Source organism: Musca domestica, unplaced genomic scaffold (genome assembly GCF_030504385.1).
Source record: "Musca domestica strain aabys unplaced genomic scaffold, Musca_domestica.polishedcontigs.V.1.1 24, whole genome shotgun sequence".
Classification (NCBI taxonomy): Eukaryota; Metazoa; Arthropoda; class Insecta; order Diptera; family Muscidae; genus Musca; species Musca domestica.
This window is the reverse complement of record NW_026712272.1, coordinates 8,993,520-9,004,918: the sequence shown is the minus strand read 5'-3', so window position 1 is coordinate 9,004,918 and position 11,399 is coordinate 8,993,520. Positions and strand designations below refer to the sequence as shown.

The following is an 11,399-nucleotide window of genomic DNA, read 5'->3' as shown; positions in this document are numbered from 1 at the left end:
CTATCCATCAAATATATATAATCACATGCGATGATGATAATATACAACAACAAACACACACGCGCCAAGACATAATAACTTGTAATAAGCGAAATGTGGGATACAAAAGGAATAATTATGAAAATCGAATAACAACAACAACTTCATATTATATCGAGAAAAAAAAAACCAACACAGAATTAAAATTAATGAAATACTATAAATGTATGTGCTTCATTCTTAAAAAAACCAAAAAAGAAAACGTAAATAAAAACAACAATAAAAGTAATACGATATAATAAAAGGGATTTATTTATTATTGGGGCACTTTAAATATCCCTTTGCGGTTTTGGAAAATAAAGCAAAGATGTGGTGTTTTTATCACTAATGACCATGCGTCCCGTAATATCGTGTTTAACATCTTTTAAATACACTGTTTTCACTTTAAGGTTCTTCCTTAGTTTACTTGCTCTCTAATGTGATTACAATGGGGAAACAAAATTGACTTTTTTTATTCGAATCCTTGAAAAACTTGGGCACTTGGATCTAAAAGCAGAAAATTGGGGTTTATTGTCACCAATGTCTATACGTCCAGTAATATTTCCTTTAACGCCTTTTAAATGCGCTGTTTTAGCTTTTATTGGAGATTTCAATGGACCATAAGGACACGCATAGGTAAAACCCGTATCGATGATAGATAGGAATCTTTAACACTTCTTATAAAATTTGTTGCCATTCTAGTCCTTCGGAATAGTTAATCCAATGTGATTGGATCATGTTCTGTAACACTTTCTTCAATCGGGTTTAATATGGAAAATAAATTTGGTTTACTCCTAAAAGTATGCTACATTTTTTATATATTTAATTTGTATGTCATTGAATGGAGGGATAGTTTGTTGACATTTCTAATCCTTTTTTAACTTATTTAAATAACCAATAGAGATTAACGCAGAAGGAAAAGCTATTTTTCAGATCCATTTGGACGAAGAATTTTCTTATATATTCGACATAACAGCCAAGGAACACGATTTGAAGCATTCCTTGCAAATACAAATATAGGACCCCATTTAAGTTTATCCACTAGAAAGAGGTTTTTATTAAAATATTGACATAGATTCCAACAATTTTGTAAATTTAATAAAAAAAAATAAAAGTTTTCTCATGTTATTAATGTTGGACCTTCAATCTAAATCGAAACGCTTTTACATTATTGCGAAAGTTTCATGCCCGAATTCATCTTCCATATATGGAGTTAAATATGAAGTTCCACTTTCCACCTGATTTTACTGCAATTTGTCCCTAGAAAAGTTCTTTGGTATCACTTTTACTTGTTTTAATTGTTCCAATAAAGCCATTTTGATCTCTATGAGAAATTCCTTAAAAATGCATATTTCACCAAAAATGTACAACAGAATAGAAGAAATCAACAAGTTTTCTATAAATCTTTTTTACATTATCTTTACTATAACTTCTTTTAGTCTTCCCTTAAAGGATTCAAATGTAATATTGAAAATTTTTAAGGTGTCATATCGACGTTCTATTATCCCTTTCACTACTCTCTTAAAAGAAACAGATAACTGCCTTTCCTCCAAACGCCTTATAAATAGACCCACGTTTACCAAAACAAACTGAATGGAAATGCTTCATAAAAATTTGGTTCTTTGTAAGAAAACAAAAATCTTCGATAATCACCCAAAACAGTCTGGAATTCTATAACACATCACATATATTTCTTTATGAGAAATGAATGGCATTCTAAAGCACTTTAAAAAGAAAAAAGGTAATTAACGTAATTCAAGATTTAAAATAATTTTTCTAAAATTTTACCAGAAACTCATCAAATCCATTAGAATAATATTTTATTAACCCAACAAGGTTCCAATACCGGATTGCAATTGTGTTTAACTCATAAAAATTGAGAACTACATTACCACGTATTACGACGTTCCTTGAAAATTACTTCTTCAATGTTCTGCATACAATTATTTTTTGGAATTTATTATTCTAAACTAAATAATAAACAAACTTACACGCTAACAATGCCAATTAGATCTACTGCCACTCACTATCAGAATTATATTCTTCCCAATCTAATTCTTTATCCAAGGGTAAATTTCTTTTTTCCAAATAGGCATTGAATTGTTCTTTAACATTCATAAATTGTTTGATTTTCATGCGAAATTGTTTCCAGGTCCATTGATCATGATTGCGACGATCCGTAACCATGGCTTTGTAATTGAATTTGTATTTGTCCATGAAATACGAAATGTGGCTAACAACACCCTTGGGTAATCTGTAAACAAGAAGAAAATCATATTAAAAACATTTTATGGAAGAAAACTTAGTTTAATTACAACTTACCTAAACTTCGAATCGGCTTTCTGTTTGGCCATCTCCTCCATTTCATTGACAACATGTCCCCGCTTGGGCACGGGTTTGACATCTTCCTCGGTAAGTTCCTCTTCTTCAAACCCATTGACAATTTTAGTTATTTTCAAACGATCTTTTTTGAAATTTGGTATAGGTACAGATTTATTGGGATCAACGCATAGGCCCATTTCACTGAAATTGGTACCGGGTCTTTTGGAGTCTTCCCACAGCTTTTTAAAGGCAGGACTGAAAAAAGTGTTCATGTCATTAGAACATACAAATGCCTCGTATGTTGTCTACTTACTCTTTGATTTTACCCGTCGAAGATCTGGTTTTATTCAATGTTTTCCTATTCACATTGTAACGATAACGTTTTTGACGATGATTTCTACGAATTTTCATTGTAAAATTATTAATTTAATAAATTATCCTCGTAATATTTAAGAAATCAACTATATCAACAAATGAACAAATGTTTACACGTGCTGCCTCTGTGAGCGAGAGAGAATCATTCGAATGACAACTGTCAGAGAGACAGTCAGAGTAGTAATACTTAAATTGTGGCGTAAAGTGTATGACGAGTGACAGTAATGTAAGTTAACATTTGATATTATTTTAACTTTTTTGGTATAATAGATTAGGAGATGTAGTCTCCCATAAGACTTAATTATATGAAGCAAAAAATTTGTTGCAATATTTCCTGCGTTTACGTGTCATTGCAGATTTCATCTCCCGGTAAAATGAGAGTGTCAATCCCTTGAAAGAAAATAAAAAAGGGTGAATCAAATAGACGCAATAGACATTATTTCATTTCGCGCTTTTTCAATAAAACAACAACAACAACAAGGGCAAATTGCCCTGAATCAGAGTTGTATTGGCAATACCTTATACGTTTTTTGGGTTTAATTAATGCAGAGGAAACTTCAAATGAGAAGATAAAGATTGCCTCAAGCAAACTCGCCTAGTGTAAATATGGATAGTGACCACATATAAACAAAATTTATTATTTTGAAAACTAATGCTTGAAATCTGTTGTATATAAATTCATGTTTTTCCCATAACCACCCAACCTATCCATCCCTATTCTCAGCTGTTGTCGGTTATTATACATCACACTCACATTCGTAACGTCTCTGTGTTTGCCTCTTCCCATACGTAAACTCCGGCATTTGGTTTTGTTTTCTGTTTAATATTTATCAGGCATTTCCTTTTACTATTCTAATTTGTATCGTTTGGATTGTCCACATTGTGTTTCGGAACGACACAACTCCTGCAAACAAATCCTGAAATAGAAACGTCTTTCGAAGATCACCAATAAAAAAGCACAATGCGCGATATACAAATATTAGATCCCCGAAATCTGGTTAAAAACCGTGAAATTCTCTACCGGCTCATTATCAGGTAAGTCAATCATCTATGGTTTAACTTTTCCAAAGCTGGGAATTATCAATAAATCATCTCTTTTACTTTTAGCCAGCTTATGTATGATGGCTTGGAAAAATTTGCCATGGAATTGTCCATGTTGGTAAAGGCTGACGAGTGTACACCGAGTGAGCGTCTTCTACATGTCATGATTGCCGGCATGCAGGCTCTGTCTGACAAAGAACCCGCCCCTAAGGATGATGTTTTGCCTTGCATTGATTTGGAGTTTGAACCCGATGCAGCTGCAATGGCTCCCGAACCAGCATCGTATGAGACTGCATATGTGACATCACACAAGGCTTCATGTCGTGCGGGTGCCTTCAGTCATGATGGTACACTGGTGGCTACCGGCAGTCAAGATGCTAGTATAAAAATTCTTGATGTAGAACGTATGCTGGCCAAATCGGCTCCAGAAGAACTTGACACTGGCCGGGAACAGCAAGGACATCCTGTTATACGTACCCTTTACGATCATACGGATGAAGTGGCCTATTTGGAGTTCCATCCCAAGGAGCATATATTGGCTTCGGGCTCGAGAGATGGCACAGTGAAATTGTTTGACATTGCCAAACCTTCGGTGAAGAAAGCCCACAAAGTCTTCACCGATTGTGAACCGGTAACATGTTTGAGTTTTCATCCATCCGGAGATTTTATGGCAATTGGTACGGAACATTCGCTGCTTAGGCTTTATGATGTTCAGACGGCACAGTGCTTTGTCAGTGCCATTGGATCACAGCATCATAATGGTTCCATAACTTGTGTGGCTTTTGCACCCACAGCCAAAATTTATGCCAGTGGAAGCATTGATGGTTGTATTAAAATATGGGATGGTGTTAGTGGGCGTTGTATTAATACCATACCGGATGCTCATGATGGTGCGGAAATATTTTCCATACAATTTACAAGGAATGGAAAGGTAAGTAGTACTACTCACTTCTATAATTCTAAACACAAATTAAAAAATGTTTTCCTTTTTTTAGTATCTTCTTTCCTCGGGTAAAAATTCATTGGTATATCTTTGGGAACTGTGCACAAGTCGTCCGATACAGACATACACTGGTGCCGGAACCACCGGTAAACAGGAGCATAATACCCAAGCCGTTTTCAATCACACCGAAGACTATGTCCTGTTCCCCGATGAAGCTACGACATCTTTGTGTTCATGGAATTCTCGCAATGGCAGCCGTTTGAATTTAATGTCATTGGGTCACAATGGACCGGTGCGTTTTATAACACACTCTCCAAATTCGCCGGCATTCCTAACATGTTCTGACGATTTTCGTGCCAGATTTTGGTATAGACGTACCACCAATCAATAGATGTTCTGATGAGCACTTTATGATGACAAGAAAGAAATGTTTGTAGATTATAAGAAATTTTTAGATGCTTAGAAAATAAATGAAAAAAAAATTGTATGGAAAATAATTAGAAGAAGGGTGTGATGGAAGTGTTGAAATCTGCAAAAAATTATGTGAAAAAGTTATGGAGGCCATATGGTGTTTTGTTAAGAGATAATTTTGTCTATTCTATGAGATGCCTTCGATGAGAAGCCCTTATGCCTCCAATAAGAAGACTTTCTGGCCTTCGATGAGAAGACCTTCTGGTCTTCTAAGAGAAGACCTTCTGGTCTTCTAAGAGAAGGCCTTCTGGTCTTCTATGAGAAGACCTTCTAGTCTTCTATGAGAAGACCTTCTGGTCTTCTATGAGAAGACCTTCTGGTCTTCTATGAGAAGACCTTCTGGTCTTCTATGAGAAGACCTTCTGGTCTTCTATGAGAAGACCTTCTGACCTTCTGGTCTTCTATGAGAAGACCTTCTGGTCTTCTATGAGAAGACCTTCTGGTCTTCTATGAGAAGACCTTCTGGTCTTCTATGAGAAGACCTTCAAGTCTTCTATGAGAAGAGCTTCTAGTCTTCTATGAGAAGAACTTCTGGACTTCTATGAGAAGACCTTCTAGTCTTCTATGAGAAGAACTTGTGGTCTTTCATGAGAAGACCTTCTGGTCTTCTATGAGAAGACCTTCTGGTCTTCTATGAGAAGACCTTCTGGTCTTCTATGAGAAGACCTTCTGGTCTTCTATGAGAAGACCTTCTGGTCTTCTATGAGAAGACCTTTTGGTCTTCTATGACTTTCTGCTCCTGTATGAGAAAAACTACTGGTCTTCTGTGAGAAGACTTATGCTCCTGTATGAGAAGAACTACTGGTCTTTAAAAAGGTTGCCTCCAGGTCCTCTTATTTACAGGGTGAGATGAAAAAATTGCAACCATCTTCAGACTGCTGTCATTTCTACCATCGCTCGTTACCGTGATACTGGTAGTAGGTAGCGTAGCCCGACGTCAAGGAATTGGACGGAAGAAAACAGCAACATCATCAGAAAAGGTTCAAAAAGTAAAGAAGCGACATGGTCGAAACTCGCGTCGTAGTGGCCGAAAAATGGCTCGTGAGCTGAACATATCGCAAATATTGAAAAATCAGCTCGGGTTAAAGTCACTGAAATTCCAAAAAAGTGGAAGAACTTAAACCGCAACAGAAAGACTCAAAAGAGCTAAAGAGTTGCTTTGCATGGCCGAAAGTGGTGAACTGCCGAATTTGGTTTTCTCCGATGAGAAGACATTCGTTGTCCAGCAGTTTGTAAACAAACAACAAAAAAATGGTCGTGTTTACTTCCCAAAGAGGTCAGCTGAAAATGTGCACCTTCGGTTGGCCACCAGAACTGAAGCTCCGGCCATGGTGATGGTGTGCGCAGCCACAACGGTCGATGGTCGCTCTTCGCTCGTATTAATCGACCGTGGTATCAGAATAAATGATGATTATTATAGCGGAAATATTTTGGAGGGTGTATTAAAGCCTTGGGAACGCAAACATTTTGGCCGCAGACCTTGGACATTCCAACAGGACTCAGCAGAATCGCACACAGCACGCGCCAACCATGAATAGTTACAAATGAGGTTCCTCGCTTCATTTCCAGCGCACAATGGCCACCAAAATCTCCGGATACCAATTCGCTGGACTATTGTGTGTGGAATATTTTGAAAAGCAAGGTTTGCACTAAAAAATGCCCAAGTGTCGATCACGTCAAGAAAGCGCTTCGCCGGGAATGGGCCACATTATTACAGAGAAACATTTGGGCAGCGTGTGACGGTTTCATTGGCCGTTTGAAGGACATAATTCGTGCCAAAGGTGACCAATTCGAACAAATCTAAACTTATTCTAAAATTTGATGCTATTTCCGATATTTTCTGCTTTAATTTAATAAAATGTAAAGATTATGGCTTTTGACTTTGTTGGGGTTTTTTCTTTATCTCACCCTCTATATTAAACAATTAATTAAAAAAATATATTACTTCTTGTGTTTGAATATTATTTTCTTAGTTTTATTTTTAAATCATATATAAAATTCCATTTTGCACAATCTTGTTTTGTTTAAAATATTATAAATAAAAAGTAAATATGTATTTCATTTTTGTTTTTCATGTAAATCCTTTTAGTTGAGCGTTAAATTGCATTAAGTCGTGTTTTGTTTTAAAACATTATGTTATTTTAAATATAATCTAAATAATTTGACTTAAAATACAGTTTTTAAAATAATAATTGCTTTTAGTTTTCAAAACGAGTTATGATATTGGGTAAATGCAGCAAACATCTGCAGAGCATTCCTCTTATTGCTTATAGATTTTGTGCTTAATATTCTAGTTTGTTATGTATGCTTAAAATTGATTTATTATTTGCAAAAGCATAAGTCGTATAGCAAATTTTTAGGATAATTTCCAAATTTAATGAAGGCAAGGAGATGAGTAAATATCTCTGTTTTTTTTTTTCAATTTGCTATGTGACCTAGGCATATAGATTTGAGAAATTTTGAAATATTTTCATATTCTGATTTTACTTTTGTAATCTACCACTGGAAGTTAATGTTTTGTTGTTATTGTGTTTTTTAATATTTAAATATTATTTAAAAATTGTAATAGGAGTAATTTCGGTGAGTTAAAGTATTGTAAAGTCTTATTAATTGCTTTATATATTTAATGCTTATATTTGCTATATTATTTATAAATAATATATTATTTCTAGTCCTTTTTATATAATTGCACACTTTAGAATAGATGTTTCTTGTTTTTTTCTCTCTCTCTTTCTCTAAATTATAAAAAATAATTTGAGTATTAATTTTATCTTAACATAAATATATACAAAAATATTTTCCAGAAATAGTTCTTTTTAATATTAAAAAATAATACAGTGTTTTTTTGTTGTAAAAAATAAAATAAAATCACAAAATAAATTTTTTCAAAAAATAAAAGTTCGAATTTTTTTCAAAGACAAAACGTTTTTTTGTAGGTGTTATTAAAAAATTGTGTAGGTCATTTAAAACAATTGAAATCACAAATTAAATAATAATTTTATATAAGAAAATATGTTAAAATTTTTATTAAGGCTTGATTTTTTATTTGCTTTCGTTGTGAAATGCAATTTAAGTAGCTTTTGCTGGAAATAGAGAAAATTCAACGTAAAATACACAAACAAATTAAAGCAAAACATATTATTTTTAATTTTTATTAAAAAAAACAAAGGACGGACAATTGGTAACGAAAACAAAGAACAATACAGAAACGAAAAATAAACCAACAAGAAAGTATGAGAAATAAGAATAAAAAAACGAAATACACGAAAAGAGCGGGTTTCCTTATGACGATACGAGTGTGAATTCCAAAGAAAACACCATTTCAAATGGGTTTTTCTTTCAGAAATATGAAAATCATATTTGGAACCATGTTTGGAACTGTATTTTTCCCATTCTCATTCTTGTTCATATCTTCATGGAAAACAAGGCCCTAAATACCTTAAAAAACATTAAAAACTTGAAAATTATCGCCGTCAAAGGAAAAGGCACGATCTTCGCTTTTACGAGCAAAATTACAAAGAAGCTCTTGAGGATGGCGCTTTAGGTCAACCGAAAAGAAGACTTTCCTGTATTTTTCTAAGATAAAATACTATAGATGACTTTACACAAGGAAACACTGTAAATGGCTTCATTTTAGAGAACCGTTCTTTAGATGAAATGTCTTCTTTGAAAGGAATTGCTTTCGGCTGGTCCCTCTACCAATAGAATATCAATGATGGTATGTTATTTATTGAATAACTTCAAAGCATTTTCATCCATGGAATATCTTTTGAAGGCTGTTGGAAGGAAGAAAAAGAAGAACATTCTTTTATTAACACACAAATTTTCTTCCTATATTTGGAATACCAACTTGAAAGCATTATCATAAAAAGTTTTTTTATTATTACACACAAAAGTATTCCACAAAACCAATGAAGATTCTTACTATGAAGAGCTCTTATATTTGCCAAGAACCACTAGATGACATTTTGACAAAGGCTATCAGAAATTATTCTCTTGAAATATAAAATCATCAATTTAGCTAACTTTGAAATACAAACTTCCAAGGATTTCCTAAAAAATACATATTTTTTAAAAAAAACCAAAAGGTGTTCCAGAATTCAATGAAGAGTTCTTCTTTCTTCAAAAGTATTTCAACTTAGATCAAAGCCCGTGCTGGTGTATTCTACTGTCAAGTAAAGTGCCATTATGTAGGGGATGAATTAGTTAGAGATAGTTTCCAGTCGAAATTAAGTCTTTCATCAAGAAAGACTAACTCTTGAAAACCGTGGGAAAAACCGTATCTTGTGCCATATGGCCTATCATCACGAATGGAAGAATAAGCTCCCTTCTATCACTTAGCGAGTATGATCTAAAAATTACGGTGGGTATAAAGTGGCTGATGAATAAGCTAGAGGTAGTTCCCAGTCGATTGATCTAACGATTGTTGATACTGTCAGACATTATTATATTAGCTGCTTCAACAAATCTCTCATCAAAGAAGATAACTCATGGAAACCGTATTTTAGGCCATATGGCCATTAATCTCGAGAAGAGAAATAAGATCCCTTCTATTACTTTGGCGGGTATAATCTATAAATTACGGTAGGCATACTGCTTTGCCACCGCATTATTGGATATTTGACCTAAAAATAGGATAAAAGTGTGAATATGAAGAAGATCTAGAGACGATTGGACGCCTACTATCCAGATTGACATATGTATGATTTCATGGATAAAAATAGAAATGGGAATGTCTAATAATCAAGTAGTTATTATGTCTCTTCAAGAAGTCTCTTATCAAATAAGCAGGAAGAAAATGGAAAACTCGAAAAGAAGAAGATCCTGCTCCCTTCTATCACTTTGCAGTTCTGATCTTAGAATCGCGGTAGGCATACTGATTGGCCACTGCAGTATTGGACATCTGATATTAAAATGGGCAGTGTTCCTGACTATTGTAGAATATGTAAAGATGGAGAAGTGATAGAAACTATGTTTCCTAATTAAAGACATAAATAGGAAACACAGGCAATTTGGTGGGAGGGATATAGAAATGTTAACTTTCTTCTCAGGTATAGATCCTAACATCATCTACAAGTTTACTAAAAGCATTCCAAACCAACGTGCTGAATATACTACTTCCTACAACCCATTAATAATAATAATTAAGATATACTAAGATAATCCTCCTTGGAATAGAATCCCCTTTTGGTAGCAACCAATCATCTTTTTTGAGAAGATTTTCTTGGGAAGCTCTTACAAGTTTTTAAGTCTATAGAGCGACCTCAGAAGGTATCAACGGTTTTTTTTAATAATAATCATTACTAGATCTTCTACATTTAAATTACATCAGAAGATGTTGATAGTCTTAGATAAAATATACTAATATAATCCTCCTCGAATAGAATACATTTGGTTAGCTATCGATCATCTTTTATAGAAGATTTTTGTTTTCCATTTTCCAACATCATCTACAAGATTGCTTAAAGCATTTCAAACCAACCTGCTAAATATACTACTCCCTACAACCCGTCATCTATTTCTTGTTTCTATATCTCTCCTATCACCAACAACTTTATTCTTTCTAGGATGAACGAGTAAAACAATTGCCGACTACCGTGTCCTTGTGCATCCTTAAAACAAACCAAATCTCTAAAGGGTCATGATAATATCCTTTTAAAGCCATCCCAATATCCTTTATTAATAGAAGTCCAGCAGACCATATCCTATCTTTTAAAGACAATCAATCTTCTTTTTTTTTGGGAACTATTTGAGGATCTTAAAGAATTAAAAACCCGTAGAAAGGTATTTTCTCATGAAAACATTTAATATGAATCTTCTATAAATACATTTCCAGGATTATTTGAGGATCTTTTTAATGTCTTTTCTTCATTTGACAAGGCTTTAGTTTTAAAAACATGTGTTTTAGAAAATTTCCGATTTTTAAGAATTTTTTTTACTTAAATGCCATTGCATTCCAACTTCATCAGACTTTCGGATTTGTCTTACGATTTAGTTTTAAAACATAAATGCCCTCTAATGCTAGATAACGCCTTATGTTAGAGTCCTATGTGTGACGTTTTCCACAAATCTATGAGAAACCCCGAACTTAGTGTCTTAAAATCTCCTAAAATGTATATTGGACAAAATTCAGGAAAATACCAAAAATGTAATTTGTTATAGTATCAGGTTAGTCCGCAGAGAGTAGATGTGAAATTGAATTCATTCGTAGAGAAAAATGGCGGAGAGG

At 33.8% G+C, this 11,399-nt stretch overlaps 2 protein-coding genes across 2 annotated transcripts; one reads left to right on the top strand and one right to left on the bottom strand.

Annotated features, from left to right (window-relative positions):
* Positions 1-1,949: 1,949 nt before the first annotated feature.
* On the bottom strand, positions 1,950-2,867 carry LOC101896353 (nucleolar protein 16). The gene is made up of 3 exons (XM_005185277.4): positions 2,654-2,867; positions 2,341-2,595; positions 1,950-2,272 (listed from the first exon to the last, which is right to left on the bottom strand). The coding sequence occupies exons 1-3, from the start codon at positions 2,749-2,751 to the stop codon at positions 2,032-2,034; spliced, it is 594 nt and encodes a 197-aa protein (XP_005185334.1). The 5' UTR covers positions 2,752-2,867; the 3' UTR covers positions 1,950-2,031.
* A 584-nt stretch (positions 2,868-3,451) lies between these two features.
* On the top strand, positions 3,452-5,196 carry LOC101896179 (cleavage stimulation factor subunit 1). The gene is made up of 3 exons (XM_005185276.4): positions 3,452-3,750; positions 3,823-4,687; positions 4,752-5,196. Exons 1-3 carry the CDS (start codon positions 3,677-3,679, stop codon positions 5,088-5,090), a joined length of 1,278 nt encoding a protein of 425 aa, XP_005185333.1. The 5' UTR covers positions 3,452-3,676; the 3' UTR covers positions 5,091-5,196.
* The last annotated feature ends 6,203 nt before the right edge of the window (positions 5,197-11,399 follow it).

Excerpts from the sequence above, each read along its gene's own strand:
- LOC101896179 (XM_005185276.4), top strand. The coding sequence starts at position 3,677 with ATGCGCGATATACAAATATTAGATCCCCGAAATCTGGTTAAAAACCGT. Across the intron at positions 3,751-3,822 it reads CTCTACCGGCTCATTATCAG|CCAGCTTATGTATGATGGCT; the intron begins GTAAGTCAATCA and ends TTTTACTTTTAG. Across the intron at positions 4,688-4,751 it reads AATTTACAAGGAATGGAAAG|TATCTTCTTTCCTCGGGTAA; the intron begins GTAAGTAGTACT and ends TCCTTTTTTTAG.
- LOC101896353 (XM_005185277.4), bottom strand. The coding sequence starts at position 2,751 with ATGAAAATTCGTAGAAATCATCGTCAAAAACGTTATCGTTACAATGTG. Across the intron at positions 2,596-2,653 it reads TCGACGGGTAAAATCAAAGA|TCCTGCCTTTAAAAAGCTGT; the intron begins GTAAGTAGACAA and ends CACTTTTTTCAG. Across the intron at positions 2,273-2,340 it reads AAAGCCGATTCGAAGTTTAG|ATTACCCAAGGGTGTTGTTA; the intron begins GTAAGTTGTAAT and ends TCTTGTTTACAG.